The 17,540-nt window shown below is 44.2% G+C and overlaps 1 protein-coding gene and 1 long non-coding RNA gene across 2 annotated transcripts in view; both read right to left on the reverse strand.

Moving 5' to 3' along the window:
- LOC148517965 (uncharacterized) overlaps positions 1-3,154 on the reverse strand; it is a 38,142-nt gene extending 34,988 nt beyond the window's left edge. Inside the window, exon 1 of the mRNA XM_088477938.1 lies at positions 2,888-3,154. Coding sequence (XP_088334064.1) covers positions 2,888-3,154 — 267 coding nt within the window. The remainder of the gene's footprint in view (positions 1-2,887) is intronic.
- Positions 3,155-3,829: 675 nt separating this feature from the next.
- The window catches only part of LOC148517966 (uncharacterized), a 34,492-nt gene continuing 20,781 nt past the window's right edge, over positions 3,830-17,540 (reverse strand). The window contains exons 4-5 of the long non-coding RNA XR_015879237.1: positions 15,124-15,937; positions 3,830-4,317 (exon numbers count right to left, since the gene is read on the reverse strand). This is a non-coding gene — a long non-coding RNA (uncharacterized LOC148517966). The remainder of the gene's footprint in view (positions 4,318-15,123; positions 15,938-17,540) is intronic.

Here is a 17,540-nt window from a genome sequence, read left to right on the forward strand (position 1 = left end):
CTGTGTTCGGGTTTCTTAAATACCAAAACACTCATCTCTACCCAGAATATACCACACAAACACACACAGACACGAACACACACACCTCCCTCAATAAAAATCATACTTCAAACCTCAAATTATACACCAAATCTGTATCTCCTTCCTCCCTCATTGACAATCATGCCCCAGATGTGAAAACATTCCTTCCCTTTTAATACATGAGACCCCGGATAGACAAGGGGTGGCCCAAACATGCTACATCCTCACTGTGTCTTCAGTCCCTCAACATCTCTCCCTGCAGTCTTCTAATTTATGATTATTGGCTAGCTCCATCCATCCACCAATCAGTGTGTGGAGACATCTGGATGGATGGATGGCCAGGGTCCTCCACAAATCAGCATTTATTTTAGCCTAACATAGCCAGATACTGCAGAACAGCTATGTGTACTGTATTTGTCTGGTGGCTGGGAGGAAGACACAGAAGATGCTGCCCAGATGTTCTGATATTTATAACACAAAGTGACTGTGAAGCTTCTTCTGTCTGTACCAGGTGCCAGGCATTTTCTTTCAGCATGTAGCTGCACCCATTTGTACAGACCCCCCACCTCTGGTCTGGGGCTTAAAGTACTTATGGGACTTGTCAGGAACTAAACACTCAAAAAACATTTTTGTCCCAGTGGAAATCATCTTACTGTGGTGTGTGCTTGACAAAAGCAGGGTCACTGAGTTTGGCCCTCGTCATGCTAGCAGAAGGAGACTATCAGTAGACTATTGCTTGGATGGATATAACCCTATGGTGGGTGTGATTGACTTGCAGGTTTAAATACATTTTATAATAGTCTTTGCTGTAAGGGAGATATGGCTCCAGTTCACACTTGACAACTCTCCAGCAATGGCCCCCCGCAAGAGAGGGCAAGTCTCCCAGTCTGGCCACCTTCCCCACGCACCCCTCCCCTGCTTTCCCCGCGCTCCCAGAACCCCACCCCGCTTACCATCTAAAAGTGGACAGTCTAGACGGGGCTGATGATGTGATTTGTGCACCTTTGATTCCGACACATCCCTTCTGTGCCGACCTGGCTGCCCACTCCCGTAGGAGTCAGTCGAAAATCTGCTCCAGTTACAATTGAAACATTCACGATAAAGAATTCAAATAAAAATATGGCCTGTTGGATTAAGAGGTTCAATAAACTTGGAAAAATAAGTTTAGTTGTAATTTGTGTAACACCCATTTTCAGTGCCGGTGCTAGGTGTCTCGGCACCCTGCGCCGTCCCATGCTTGCCCTCAGCCCCTTCCTTCACTGCACCCTCCCTCTGAGATTAATAATTACGGCAGCGGTTGGGAGGAGGGTGGGGATCTTTTACACCCAGACCCCGGTGCCCTTGTGCGTCCACACGCTCTGAGCGTGCCTGTAGCCGACCCTGCCCTTTTTAGAGAGAGCAAGAGGTCATGCCCCCTGGATTAATGGATGGACAAGAGGTACCAGGTGAGTATAAGCCAAACAGTGACAGTTGGTGATTGTCAGTTGTGAGGGCTGGAGTCTGCTGCTGATAGGAGGTATTGCACACTACAGCTGCTAACTCAGTGGCTCATACGGTAGAGCCAAAAATTAGAGACAAACTGGCTATAAGACAAGCAGAGAAGAAACAGTCAGCGTTGGGGAAGTTAGTAGGTGTGAGAGAGACACATACAGAAGTACAGGGGAACCACGCAGCACAGCCAGTGGCTGAGAGATGAATGCCTCATTGTAGAAAATGTGGGAGAGCCTATCAGGCTAAAATATGAGTGTGTTAAACTACACAACACGTCCACCTTTTGAGAAACTGCTACCTAAGAATAGTGCAGGAAGATGATTTAAGAGATGTATATACAGGTTGAGTCTCCCATATCCAAATATTCCGATATACGGAATATTCCGAAATACAGAATTATTTTGGCATGACTGAGATAATGAAATCTTTGATTTTTGATGGTTCAATGTACACAAACTTTGTCTAAAGCACAAATGATTAAAAATATTGTATAAAATTACCTACAGGCTGTGTGTATAAGGTGTATACTGTATAACACATAAATGCATTCTGTGTGTATATTTGGGTCCTATTCCCAAGATATTTCATTATGATATGCAATTATTACAAAATACGGAATATTCCCTTATCCAAAATACCCCTGGTCCCAAGTATTTTGGATATGGGATACTCAACCTGAAATTATGTACATATTGCAACTCAAGTTCTGTGCTGCAATGGAAAAGTAAGTAATGTAAATACAATTACAATGTTGTGAATGAGAGTAGTCTGGTGTCCATTTTATTGTGACACCTGTTTGTATTGCACCACCACCATTCCAGCTTTGTTTCCACATTTGAAACTTTGTTGTTAGGCCTGTATGAGCAGGAACCCTCTGGCCACGTTTGTCCACATTTAAGAACTTGCCAGCAAAAATGAGAGTGCAAAGAATGAGGCATTTTCCAAAACACAAGAAGTTATAAAGGGTTCTCCAGCTCCCATCTATCTCTGTATGTAAGTGTGTTATTTTCCAATGCAGGTTTACAGTTAAATATTTGTTTTTATTAACTAATCATGCAGTTCTCTCAAACTGAAGATACAAACTTATTGACAACTATCCAGAGCCATAAGAGAACACATTGCCACCTTGTGCCGGCTCCGCCCCCTATACCCGTGAAATCATGACATCACGCCTAGGAGGCAGGGGTAATGGCTTAAGTAAGTAGAGCACTGCCCACAGACTCGGACTGGCCAACTGGAAAGTTGGTGAAATCCCTTGTAGCCTCGCCCACTGTCATGGGTGGGCAGGGCCAAGACCGCATCACATCTTTCACAACCCAGCCGGCTGGATGATTGGTGCAAGCTGCCCCCGGCTGGTTAATGAAGTGTCGCTCACCTCCACTCTGCTCTGAGGGTTGTCCCCCTCCCCCCAACTTGTAGCTCCACCAACTTTAAGTGTCACCTCAATTCTCCTCTGAGGGCTGCCACCCGACTGGTAGTCTTCAGATGGTGCTTGTTCACGTAGCCGCGGTCCTTCATAGGAGCCGGAGTTCTGCGGATGCACAGAGGGATCAAGCGAATCCCCCCTCCACCGCCTCCTCACTGCCTCCCTGGCGACTTTACACATGCATGACCTCAGGTCATGCCTACGTGGAAGCGGCATCGGGGGACAGGCAAGTAACGCAGTTACTTCTGTAGCTGCACTACTAATCATGGGGATAGCTGCTTTTCACAGCAGATGTCCCCGCACCGGAGCAATGATGAATTGCTCTGGTGTTAAGTATCCCCCGCAGCTCATCAACGATCACTTTACTATGTGCTGTGGTGCCATAGGTGGTCCACTATGCATGCCCAGTCATCCGACTGCACATGCGCAAGTGGCTATTAATAGGAAAGGATTCTGGAGTATTCCTGTCCCAGTAAAATATGTGATATGTAGCCCATAGACTACAATGACTAATGCCATTTTAAGATCGCGTTAGCTAACGGAGCGTACAATATAGCAACCCCCATAGAAACTTATGGGGCTACTATTGCGATTGGAAACAGGGGAACCGCAGCGCATATATATATATATATATATATATATATATTATATATATACATTATCTGCTGCAGAACCCCTGTAATACATTCAGGAAATACTTGCATTTTGCGGGTATCCCCCGAAAAATATGCCCCATAGGCTTCATAGAGGAAATTGTCATATTGGCCCGATCATACTTGTATAATTACTGTATCTCAGTGTAGGATGCACAGAGGTAAGCCTTTCGTGTTACTCATTAGCAAAGACTACATTTATGGTAGGATATTATGTATGGAATGAAATTTGCATGGCTATAGTACATAATTATTTAATAAATATTAAAGATTATCAGGATATGATAATGATAATTTATCAATGCTAAAATACAGTATAATTTTATTATGTAAAACAAGTAAACTGCAGAAGTGACTATAGGAAACGTTAGGAGGATATTTTTGTTGGGTCTCTCATAACTCTTTAACCACAGTGAGGTGTTGTTGCACCATTAAACCACATTAGACAATAATAAGTTGCATCATCCTCAGCCTGTACCGCAGAGATGGTCAGATAGGCATAACTACCAGATTTGGAACCGGAGAATCGATCTGGAATTCCTGTGGGACGTACGTTGGTATCATATATAAAGAGCTTAGGTGTCTGATTAGGTTTTTGCTGGAACCAGTATGGGTAATTTGAATCTGCAATAGTGCCTGTGTTTAAATGGCAGGACAAGGTGACCCTCTGATTCAGGGATGCACTGATCATGGGCTCCTGGGTCAGCACATACTGGGCACAGCAACCTAGAGGAGACAGAGAAACAAACCATTAAGAATTGCTGTTAATAGGTTATATTTTACTATGCTAAAAGCCCGATTTACATATTCGTATAAAACCACAGCCTGATCTCTCTTGTATATCTACACTAAAAGTTGTAATACATCTATTGTCGTTTGGATACACTCTGCCTTATTGCTTTCCCCCAATATTTCTTACGTGTGCAAAACACCACAACAAGGGCCACATGGAGGAGAGTCCAAGACATAGCGCAGATCTTTCATTGAAACATACATAGTGCGTCCTTATATATTCTTCACATCAGAAGAACGTCCCTTGTTATGCAAATCAGTCCTACAGTTATTGAGTTTGTGGTTTGGGGAGTGATAAACACAGAAAAGCCTGAATTATAAACTTATTTATTTGCACCTTTTAAATTTGTTTGCAATTCTTACATAAAAACATTGGAGGTTATTTATGAAGCTCAAAGTAGCAGCTTCACGGAGTAAATACTTGTGACCCACAGTGGACATTGTTATGCACAAATGCAGCTGTCCTTACATACACTGGTGAGCACAGGTTTGGGGAGCAAGATGACCAGAAATGAGCAGAGGTGTCCATAGGCAGAGGAGAAAGTTGTGTTGAGGGAAGACAAAAAAGTTGTGTTAAGGGCAGCACAGACGGTGTAATGGTTAGCATTACTGCCTCACAGCACTGAGGTCGTGGGTTCAAGTCCCACCACGGCCCTAACTGTGTGGAGTTTGTATATTCTCTCTGTGCTTGCGTGGGTTTCCTCCGGGTGCTCCGGTTTCCTCCCACACTCCAAAAATATACTGGTAGGTTAATTGGCTCCCAACAAAAATTAACCCTAGTGTGTGTGTATGTGTGAGCATGTGGTGGGGAATATAGGGCCTGATTCTCGCTCTGAATCAGGGCCCTCCTCCATGAAACTGGAGCGGCCTGCTGGCCGCTCGCATAGCTGTGGGTGACCACCCACAGCATATGCGAGCGGCCAAAAAGATGGTCGCGATGGCCGGACTTGCGACGGAGACCCTGCGGTAGGGTCTCCCTGCCGCAAGCCGTGGAGTGATTTTGGCTCTATCAGAGCCGGCTTCAGACAGGCACGCACCCGGCACGCCCACCAAAGGGGGCATGCTGTCAATCAACATCGACAGCACGCCCCCTTTGGTGCGAGACCCGGAGCGATGGAAAGCCCGTCACTCGTCGGGTCTCGCGCATGCGCACGATGGAGCTCCCTCCGTCGTGCGCATGCGCAGTGGGGAACATCGACCCGCTTGCGAGCGTCCTGCCGCTCACGAGCGGGTCAGAATGACCCCCATAGAGTGTAAGCTCCACTGGGGCAGGGACTGATGTGAATGGACAAATATTCTCTGTAAAGCGCTGCGGAATATGTGTGCGCTATATAAATAACTGGTAATAAATAAATAAATAATAAGACATTTCTTACAAAGTATGCACCTCATTATGCCCTCTATTTTCTACAATCTACATTTAAAATGCAGTTGTAGTGTGATATTTCGTCTAAAACCCGTATTCAATTAGCCGCGAAAAGTCGGTATCCGCGAAAAAGTGTCGCCGATTGTTTCTTTTCGCCAGGCGGAAACTTATCTCCATATTCAATTACAAACATTTTTCGCTTACGCGAAAACGCAATGCAGTGTAATAGGCTAAAAAGATTCACCTCTGAATAGGTGGAGAAAAAAAGTGCAAAATTGCTATTTTGAGGTGCAAAGGTGGGGAGACCACTCAGCACCCTTGGGACAGCCCACAAAGGATAACTACGTTAAAAAAAAACTACAAAAAGGAGGAACACCCAAAAAAGCACTTTGAAAAAGGGGGTGAAAAAGTGCAAAGTGGGGGTACAAACTTAAAAACTAGCGTAAATAGACTTTTGGGGAGTCTGCAAATATGGGTGAGGTGTTTTTTTCGATTGCACACGCTTGCTTCATGTGCGTTTTTTAACAGCTTTAAACCATGCTTGCACCCATTTACAAGTACCCCAAGTTTGACTGGACTACTTATTTTCACCAACAAAAACTGCTTAATGCTATTCTTCACCACTTAAGTATCCCCAATGTTAGTGCATCTTTTAGGGGGTGACAGGCTGATTTCCCCAATTCTGACAGCATTTTTCCCCTGGTTTGCAACCACTGGGTTGCGTTTTCACGTCTTTTGGAATTGAATACAGCGAAACATGGGGGCGCGCGCGATAACTTTCTATGGCTAAAATACACAATGTAGGCGAAAAGTACGGCAGGTGAAAAAGTATCGGTGGTTTGAAACTAATTGAAAACGGGCATAAATTCGCAATGCAAATTTAGGAAATATCACTTGGATGTGCTAACATCCGCATTGCAGGGAGAGCTTATGATAAAGCTCTGTCCCTGCAAATTGTCTTGGCACACTTCTCATGGTATTTTTCATCATACATGCCTACTCTCAAGGAAGTCGCAGGAGGCTCCCGATTTTTGGGGTAACCCCCCGCACCCCCGGTTGAGTAGGCATTTCTTCCACATTCTGCCCACTTCCTAGTGAAGTGGATAGAATGGGGACAATTTCCGCAGCGATCGTGGGTCCCCCGTAGAATCGCATCATTTAGCCCCGTCCCCTAGCTAAATTGGGGAAAATTGCCAAGGGGGTGGAGCTTAATTATGCACACCATCCCTGTCGCAAGCCTACTGTTTCTCTTCCCCGGGCTTCACCTGGGGAGTATGCTGTGCATGCCCTGGCGCCAGCTACTGCTACACCCCCTGTGATACCCCCGCGGTAGTAGGGGAAGTGTGAGCTGTTTTCTAAAAAATTTATTAAAGGGCTTGGAGTAGTTTTTCATGAAAACACAATTTTTCACATTATTTTAGTAAAAAAAAAGAATTGAGAAATAGAGCCCTATGTGTAGCTAGATCATTGTAATGGGATCAAGGCCCCTATTTACTAGAATCTGCATTTAAAATGCGGTTGTAGTGTGATATTTTTGACTAAATTTGCATTGTGAATTTAGGAAATATACAGTAACATGAATGCACTAACATAAGCATGCAGGGACAGAGCTTGTGATAAAGCAATCCCCTCCATACACTTCTCTCTTTATTTTTTGGAAAAAACACAGTGAAAATGTGCCTGCAAATGCAACTCAACTGGCTACCGACAAACCAGCGAGATCGCACCCAACCCCCCATTCCCCCGCATGACTTCCCATGTGCAAATATGCCCCCAAGTGCTGTAAAGGGCACATTATCAGGGGAATTTCTTGTCATGCACAATCAAGTCCTCAAAATTTACATTGAATTCTAAACTAACTCAGATTTGGGAATGTAAGGAATATATTCTACACTATTAGGGCTCTATTCATCATGTTAATTATCGGGGTCCCCGAAATTAACATTTGAACTCGCCGTAGGCGCCGAAGCAATTCTTCAAAATCAGCTGTCTCCCAGAAATGTTTCACTGCTCCTATCGGAGCAGTGTAACTAGTGTGCAGGCGTGACCTACAGGTCACGCAAGAGCACGAGAGCCCCCGCGTCTGAGGAACATTCTCATAGTTAGACTCCTCATAGTGAGGGACACATCGAACTAGACGCGAAAAGCCCTGTTTTTGTGAAACGTTTTCGCTGATGTAACGTTTTCTCACAAAGGGACATATTCAATTAGCCGCGATAAGCCGTTTTCGGCTAAAAAGTTTTGACAATTATGTCATTTCGCTAAGCGAGAACTCCCCGTATTGAATTCCAAAGACTTTTCACCTACCAGGAAAGTCAATGCATTGGTATAGGCGAAAAAGATATGCCTATGAAAGCAGGCGGAAAAAAGTGCAGAATTGCGGTTTTGGGGTGCAAAAGTGGGGAAACCACCCTGCACACTTGGGACAGGCCCCCAAAGGTTAACTGTGTCAAAAAAATTGAAGAACACCCCAAAAAATGACTTTGAAAAATGGGTGGGAAAAACTACAAAGTTGGGGTGTTCTCTGTAAAAACTAGCGAACTAAGTTTTTGGTGGGTCTGCAAGTATGGGGAGTTTTTTTTTATTGCGGTTGCTTGCTGTAGGTGCGTTTTTCAAGTTCACTTTTGCGATTTTTAAGCATTCTTGCACCCATTTTCATGTACCCCAAATTTGCTGGGACTAGTTATTTTCTACAAATAAAACTGCTAAATGATATTCTTCACCACATGTGCAAAGACTCTAATTAGCAGCTATTGAGAGCATTTAAGTACCCCAAATAGCTTCAGTAGGGCTATTCAGGGGCAACTACATTGATCCCCAACGTTAGTGCATCTTAGGCTGATTTCCCCAAATCTGACAGCACTTTTCGCCTGTTTGAGTTTCGCTGGGTTCCGTTTTCGCATCCTTTGGAATTGAATAGGGAGAATCGCGGGCCGCACACAAAAAGTTTTCGCCTCCAAAACACGTGAAGTCGGCGAAAAGTACGGCAGGTGAAACCTTTGCAACTTTTTGCATCTAATTGAATATTCCCCAAAATGCGTATCGTGCAATCCTATTGCCGAACTTTTCGCACATGCGAATACTCTATAGACTAATAACTGCCAAAAAGTTTTCACCATCTCAGAGCAGGTGAAAAGATGTGCAAAACCCCTATTTTGGACTAAAAATGTGGGGACTTGGTTCAGAACCCTTTCGACACATCCCCTAATGACAAATTGGGCTAAAAATATTTTTTAAATAGCTTAATTTGGCCAATAATGATGTCATTTTTGAGGCGCAATTAAATAGTGTAGGAAAATGGGTATGAAATAGTGGGTCTGGTATTTTGGGGGGCTGTATGGATGAAACATGTGTTTTAAACAATACAGGTCACTGCACCAGTTGTATTTTTTTAAAAATTTAAAAGTGCACTATTATGACACAAAAACATACTTGAACCCATTTTATTGTACCCCCAATTTTTAACTGTAGCATTTATTTTATAAAAATAAATTATAGCTATCATTTATTTTTCCACTATTACACAAAAATGCATATAGCAGCCATTTGGCACAATTTAAGAACCCAAAATACTTTTATTAGGGCCATTAATACACTTCTAAAGTGATTTCCTATGTTAGTTAGCCTTTTTAAGGGGTACAGACAGATTTCACAGGTTACACCACTGACCGTTTATGGGCGAATGCCACATCGCGTCTTTTGTAATAGGATAATTCCAAAAATGGGAACGCAAATAGACGAAAAATGCGAAAAATTTGCCCCAAAAGTCCCGAAGTGTGCAAAAAGTTCACCGATGTCAACTTTTCGCTTTATCACGTCTAATTGGATATGGCCCTGAGACTCCATTTACCGGTTGCTCAGAAGTTGCAAAGCTGCTTATGGTTCAAAGCAGACCCTATCTTATTGTCACAATCTACAAAATTATTTAAAAAATATTACAGATTATAATTATGATAATATATCAATGCTAAAACAGTATATTTTATAATGCAAAACAAATAGGCTGTGCAGAAATGACTATAGGAAACATTAGGAGGATATTTTTGCTGGGTCTCTCATAACGCCTTAACCACAGTGGTCTCTCATAACTATATAAAAAAGCAATAGAGAGCGCAAAAGTTGGATAAGGACAGATTAATTTAATATATTAAAAAATGCTAGAACATATAATTCAACATAATTCATTAGTGTAAAAACACAAAATAGCCCAAGCAAGAAGGCAAAATTGATGCTTGAGATATATATATAATGGGAGAAATATAATAAAAAGATATATATATATATATATATTATATATATATATATATATATATATATATATATATATATATATATATATATATTAGGGGTGTGCACCGGCCACTTTTCATGTTTTGTGTTTTGTGTTTGTTGATTTTGGATCTGGATCTTTCTTCGTGTTTTGGATCGGGATTGGTTTTGCCAAAACCACCCTTCCGTGTTTTGGGTTCTGGGTTTTGTGTTTTGGATCTGTATTTTTTTTTTTTAAAAGCATAAAAACAGCTAAAATCACAGAATGTGTGGGTTTTTTTGCTCCTATGCTATTATTAACCTCAATAACCTTAATTTCCACTCATTTCCAGTCTATTCTGAATACCTCACACCTCACAATAGTGTTTTTATGTCCAAAAGGTTGCACCGAGGTAGCTGGATGACTATGCTAAGCGACACGAGTGGGCAGCACAAACACGTGGCCCATCTAGGAGTGACACTGCAGTGGCAGACAGGATGGCAGTTTGAAAAACTAGGCCCCAAACAGTACATAATGCAAAGAAAAAAAAGAGGTGCAAGATGGAATTGTCCTTGGGCCCTCCCACCCACCCTTATGTTGTATAAACAGGACATGCACACTTTAACAAACTAATCATTTCATCGCCAGTGTCTGTCACATGGCTGTGGCTGAAATGATTGGTTCATTTGGACCCCGACAAAACAAGCTGGCAATTAATCTGTCCCTGCACAAACTGGCTCTACGGAGGCAAGATGTCGTCCTCATCCTCCTCATCCACCGATTCCTCACCCTCTTCAGTGTTGTGTACATCCTCATCCTCACAGAGTATTAATTCGTCCCCGCTGGAATCCACCAACACAGGTCCCTCTGTACATTCTGGAGGCTGGTCTCCCTGGAAGAGTTGATAATTCATTTTTATGAACATCATCTTCTGTGGAAGCAACCTCCTACGCCTTTCGCTGACAAGGTTCCCGGCTGCACTAAACAATCTTTCGGAGTACACACTGGAGGGGGGGCAACTCAGGTAAAATAGAGCCAGTTTGTACAGGGGCCTCCAAATTGCCTCATTTTCCTGTCAGTAGAGGTGCAGACTGTCTGACATGCCTACTTGGATGCTATCACCGATGTAATCCTCCACCATTCTGTCAATGGTGACAGTATCATATGCAGTAACAGTAGACATGTCAGAAATTGTTGCCAGGTCCTTCAGTCCGGACCAGATGTCCAAACTTGGTCCTGCCTGCCCTGCATCACCGCCAGCGGGTTGCTTAGGATACCTAAGTTTTTTCCTGGCAGCCCCAATTGTGGGAGAAAACGAAGGAGCTGTTGACGTGTCACGTTCCGCTTCAGCTGACAGTGTTTTCACCAGCAGGTCTTTGCACCTCTGCAGGCTTGTGTTGGCCGGAAAGAGAGACACCACATAGGCTTTAAACCTAGGATCGAGCACGGTGGCCAAAATGTAGTGGTCTGATTTCAACAGATTGACCACCCTGGAATCCTGGCAAAGCGAATGAAGGGCTTCATCCACAAGTCCCACATGCCGAGCGGAATTGCTCTGTCTTAGCTCCTCCTTCACTTTCTCCAGCTGCTTCTGCAAAAGCATGATGAGGGGAATGACCTGACTCAAGCTGGCAGTGTCTGAACTGACTTCAAATGTGGCAAGTTCGAAGGGCTGTAGAACCTTGAACAACACGGAAATCATTCTCCACTGCGCTTGAGTCAGGTGCATACCCCCTCCTTTGCCTATGTCATAGGTGGATGTATAGGCTTGAATGGCCTTCTGCTGCTCCTCCATCCTCTGAAGCATATAAAGGGTTGAGTTCCACCGCGTCACAACCTCTTGCTTCAGGTGATGGCGGGGCAGGTTCAAGAGTGTTTGCTGGTGTTCCAGTCTTCGGCACGCAGTGGCTGAATGGCGAAAGTGGCCACACCTTTTTCAGGCCACCCAAAGCGTCTCCTGCACGCCCCTGTCGCTTTTCAGAAAATTCTGCACCACCAAGTTTATTGTGTGAGCAAAACATGGGATGTGCTGGAATTTGCCCAGATGTAATCCCGCACAATATTGGTGGCGTTGTCAGATATCACAAATCCCCTGGAGAGTCTAAGTGGGGTAAGCCACTGGGCGATGATTTCCCTCAGTTTCTCTAAGAGGTTGTCGGTGGTGTGCCTCTTACTGAAACCGGTGATACACAGCGTAGCCTGCCTTGGAACAAGCTAGCGTTTCTGAGATGCTGCTACTGGTGACGCTGCTGTTGTTGCTGCATAAGGTGATACATCTACCCAGTGGGCTGTCACAGTCATATAGTCCTTAGTGTGCCCTGTTCCACTTGTCCACATGTCCGTGGTTAAGTGGACATTGGGTACAACCTCATTTTTCAGGACACTGAGGTCACTTTTTCTGACGTTTCTGTACAGTCTCGGTATCGCCTGCCTAGTAAAGTGGAATCTAGACGGGATTTGGAACCGGGGACACACTACCTCCATCAATTTTCTAAATCCCACTGCACTAATGGCGGATACCGGACGCACATCTAACACCAACATAGCAGTCAACGCCTCAGTTATACGTTTTGCTTCAGGATGACTGCTGTCGTACTTCATCCTCCTCGTTAAGGAGTGTTGGAGGGTCAATTGTTTAGTAAAAGTAGTGGTGTTCCTACTTCCTCTCTGGGATGATGAACAACTCCCAGCAGCAGCAACAGCAGCAGCAGCAGCAGTAGGCATAGCAATGCAGGATCCTCCGGAGGAATCACAGATAGGAGAGTCAGTCATGCCAGTGACATGGCCTCCAGGACTACTTCCGATCCTGACTAAGGAGGAAATTGACGAGTAGGGAGTTGATGGTGTGGTTTGCAGGTGCTTGGATACAACAGGACAATGGGATTTAGGTGTCCCTGGACTGCTTACGGTCTTAGCCAAAGTTTCTGAACTTGACAGTAACTTTTTATGAACGCGCTGCAGGTGACGTATAAGGGAGGATGTTCCTAGGTGGTTAACATCCCTACCCCCACTTATTTCACCTTTACATATGGTACATATGGCAAGACAGTTGTTGTCCGGATTTGGATAGAAATATTGCTAGACCAAAGAGGTGGAATGTTTGGTCTTCTGCCCAGGCATGACCATGATGGGCTTGTTCATCCCACGGACAACAACTGTCTCCGCTGATTCAAACAAACCACATCACCATCAGAATCCTCCTCGCCAACTTCCTCCACAGCGCCAGCTACACCAGTATCCTCATCCCGTTGTACTTCAACAGTGACATCTTCAATTTGCATATCAGCAAGTGGACTGTGGGTGCTCCTTTCAGCACTTGCAGGGGGCGTGCAAATGGTGGAAAGAGCCACCTCTTCCCGTCCAGTGCTGGGAAGGTCAGGCATCGCAACCACCACCACACTTGGACTCTCCTTGGGGATTTGTGATATCTTCTTAGAACGCACAGTTCTTCGCTGTGCTTTTGCCAGCTTAACTCATTTGATTTTTTTAGCGGGAGGAGGGCTTCCATCGTCATGTGAAGCTGAACCACTAGTCATGAACATAGGGAAAAACCTTAGCCGTTCCTTGCCACTCCGTGTCGTAAATGGCATATTGGCAAGTTTACGTTTCTCTTCAGATGATTTAAATGTTTTTTTCTAGGTCATTTTCCTGAACTTTGTCATTTGGGATTGTATGTGCCCTCTACTATGACATTGGGCATTGGCCTTGGCAGACGATGTTGATGGCATGTTATCGTCTATGTCATGACTAGTGGCAGCAGCTTCAGCACTAGGAGGAAGTGGTTCTTGATCTTTCCCTATTTTATTTTTATCGGAGAAAGTTTGGTCCTCCATTTATGTTATATTGATATATACGTGCTGCTAAGGCGCACACAAACACAGAAAATTATTTTTTATTTTTGGTGGAGACTAGTGCACTTTGTGGGTTACACCACCCTTTAAGAAATGAGCCAGCCGGCTCTTTACTTATGGGACACAGGCGCACGCTTGGTGCTGCTCCTTTGTTGATGCACGTGCAGCTACAGCCCACACAATTCACAAAGACAGAAAAAAAAGAATTTTTTATTCTTTGTGGAGCGCACTTTGAGGGTTACACCACCCTTTAACAGACAGACGCACGCTTGGCGCTGCTGCTTTGAGGATGCAGCCACAGTGCACACAATTCACAAACACTGAAAATATTTTTTTATTTGGTTTGGAGTGCACTTTGGGGGTTACAGCACCCTTTAATGGTCAAGCCAGCTGGCCCTTTACCTATGACACAGGCGCACGCTTGCCGCTACTTTATTGATGCACGTGCGGCTACTGCGCACACAATTCACAAAGACAGAAAAAATATTATTTTTTTTTGCACTTGGGGGAGCACCCCTGATGGACAGAGCACCCCCTGGACAACACTACAGCACCCCTTTACGACTGGGACACTGCACAGGACTTTTGAGTGGACACATCCCCTATGGACAACTGACTGCACAACACAGTCCAACCAGCCCCTATGGTTGGACTGTGGAGGAGTGGAGGAGTGGACACAGCCCCTATGGACAACAGCAACACAGCACAACACAGCCAGCCCCTATGGACTTTGGAGGAGTGGACACAGCCCCTATGGACAACAGCAGCACAGCGCAGCACAACACAACACTACACTGCACTACACTACACTACACAGCCCAGCCAGCCCTAACTCCCACCCTCCCTCTTCACTGTCCACAGCCGAGTGAGAAAATGGCACCGACGCGGGTACCTTATATAGAATCCAAAACCCGCGAGACTCGGAAGGCGGGATGATGACGTTTTGCCTTGATTTCAGATCCGAGTCAGGCGGGAAAAGTCGAGCCTGACTCGGATCGGCCTCGGATCGGGGGGGCTCGGGGGGGTTCCGATTTCAAAAATCCGAACCCGCTCACCCCTAATATATATATATATGTGTATATATATATATAATATACACATATATAATTTCCTTTATAGGAAACACATAAAAATAAGCAGTCCACCAAAAAGTCTCTCAATAATCCGGTATGTTTGCATATACATCCATTTGATATGGGACAAGGATATTTAAATGCCTTTGTTAGCCAATTGCTGATAATATGTTCTGCCTCACTGCCGTGAATGCATCTCACCTCCGCTTATGAATGGTATCCCGAAACAGCGGCAGTGGTGCAGGTTCCCAGTGAATCACGCTCCCCTAGATGTTTCAGACAGCAGCCACCCGATGTTAGTGGAGCCAGGTCCGTGGGAGCAACACGTCACGGCCAGTAGATGAAGGAGAATGCAGCAGCTAGCGGCAGCCAAGAATGGTAACTTATTATCCAGAAAGAGTCCCCGTGATTAAAGCGCTTAACACTGAGAGATTACAATGATGGTGGATCAGCATGCACAACAGTCCTCAGATCCGTAACGCGTTTATTGGTTGTAATATTGTAACCGTTTCATCATAACTCCTTATACCCTCAATGTCATTGACGATCCGCACTCCCGCACATCATTAGCAACATCATCCATTGGACCTGCATACAGGCCCGACGGGCGTCATCATCAGTGAAGACCATGTCGCTCTCGACATCGGCAAGTGTGTATGCAGTTGCCGATGCCGGGGCCCCCGCCAAGTCCCATCGCACGATAGGTCGACTGGGTACACATCGATAAATGTGTACTCAGCTTTAGTGGCATCATCCTCAGCCTGCACCGCAGAGATGGTCAGATAGACATAACTACCAGATTTGGAATCGGAGAATCGATCTGGAATTCCTGTGGGACGTACGTTGGTATCATATATAAAGAGCTTAGGTGTCTGATTAGGTTTTTGCTGGAACCAGTATGGGTAAATTGAATCTGCAATAGTGCCTGTTTTTAAATGACAGGACAAGGTGACCCTTTGATTCAGGGATGCACTGATCATGGGCTGCTGGGTCAGCACATACTGGGCACAGCAACCTAGAGGAGACAGAGAAACAAACCATTAAGAATTGCTGTTAATAGGTTATATTTTACTATGCTAAAAGCCCAATTTACATTTTGTTATAACCATAGACTGATCTCTCTTGTATATCCAACACTAAAAGTTGTAATACATCTATTGTCGTTTGGATACACTCTGCCTTATTGCTTTCCCCCAATATTTCTTACGTGTGCAAAACACCACAAGGGCAACGTGGAGTAGAGTCCAAGACATAGCGCAGATCTTTCATTGAAACCAACATAGTGGGTCCTTATATATTCTTCACATCAAAGGAACGTCCCTTGTTATGCAAATCAGTCCTACAGTTATTGGGTTTGTGGTTTGGGGAGTGATAAACACAGAAATGTTTGAATTGTAAAGTTATTTAATGCACATTTTAAATTTGTTTTCAATTCTTACTTCAGAACATTGGAGGTTATTTATAACGCTCAAAGTAGCAGCTTCACAGAGTAAATACTTGTGACCCACAGTGCACAGGCTTAGGGAGCAAGGTGACCAGAAAGGAGCAGAGGTGTCCATAGGCAGAGGAGAAAGCTGGGTTGAGAGAAGACATTTCTTACAAAGTAGGGAGTAAGTGCAATGGTGCACCTCATTATGTGGAGCTAGATTATTGTAATGAGATCAAGTGCTGTAAAGAGCACATTTCCAGGGGAATTTCTTGTCATGCACAACCATTCCAAGTACTCAAACTGTAACTTGAATTCTTAACTAGCTAGGAAAGTATGGGATTTATTCTACACTATTAATGATGTAAATGATATCACAGTTAAGCAAATAACAAATGGGCAGCATGCTTCCATCAAATACTAACCATGGGTTTCAGATGCAATGATTAAAACAACCCCAGGCTGTACAGTGCAGCAGTGGTAAATCTGCCTCATCCAACTCCAGTACCATCTTAATATATGGGCCTACTGGGCAGCTGCCCAGAGCCCCACATTTCCAGGAGCCTTCGAGCAGGGGCAAACTGGGCCAAGGGGCATCTGCCCCTGGACTGGTGTCTATGGAGCTTCTGGGGAGATAGGTAGATAATGCTGCCTGGCTACTCTGATTGTGTACAATCCACAATTAGAGCTGCCAGGGAGCAACTTTCTCTGCTTGCAACACACCCAGCAGCCATATGCATGCAGCAAGCGGCCACACACTACATGGAGGATTTTGAGATCTGGGGGTCTGCTTTTTTTAATTGGGAGGTGGCATCTGTGTCCATTCTGCAGTCTAATTTTATTAATTGGGAAGAGGAGGCAAATGGCGTCTGCTCTGTGATATGATTTTTGTAAACAAAATGCGTAATAATTATTGAAGTATTGAAGATTCCATACAATAATTAATTTTGAAAGTTACAGATACCAAGTTATCAAGCAGATTCAATCAATGGATATGGAAACAATAAATAACATAATATTCATAACAGGGATATGTAAGTCCCATAAACTACACGGATAGTCTACCCAGTACCCAAAGGCGTCATGTGACATAGAGCCAATATAAATATGGGGCAAAGATAAAACCAACTGAAATAGTAATTCGCTAACATAAAAATCGCCAGATATTTTTTCAGATTTTTTAACTATTCTG

The sequence above is a fragment of the Taudactylus pleione genome, unplaced genomic scaffold (genome assembly GCF_031769625.1).
Source record: "Taudactylus pleione unplaced genomic scaffold, aTauple2 ptg000205l, whole genome shotgun sequence".
In the NCBI taxonomy this organism is placed as follows: Eukaryota; Metazoa; Chordata; class Amphibia; order Anura; family Myobatrachidae; genus Taudactylus; species Taudactylus pleione.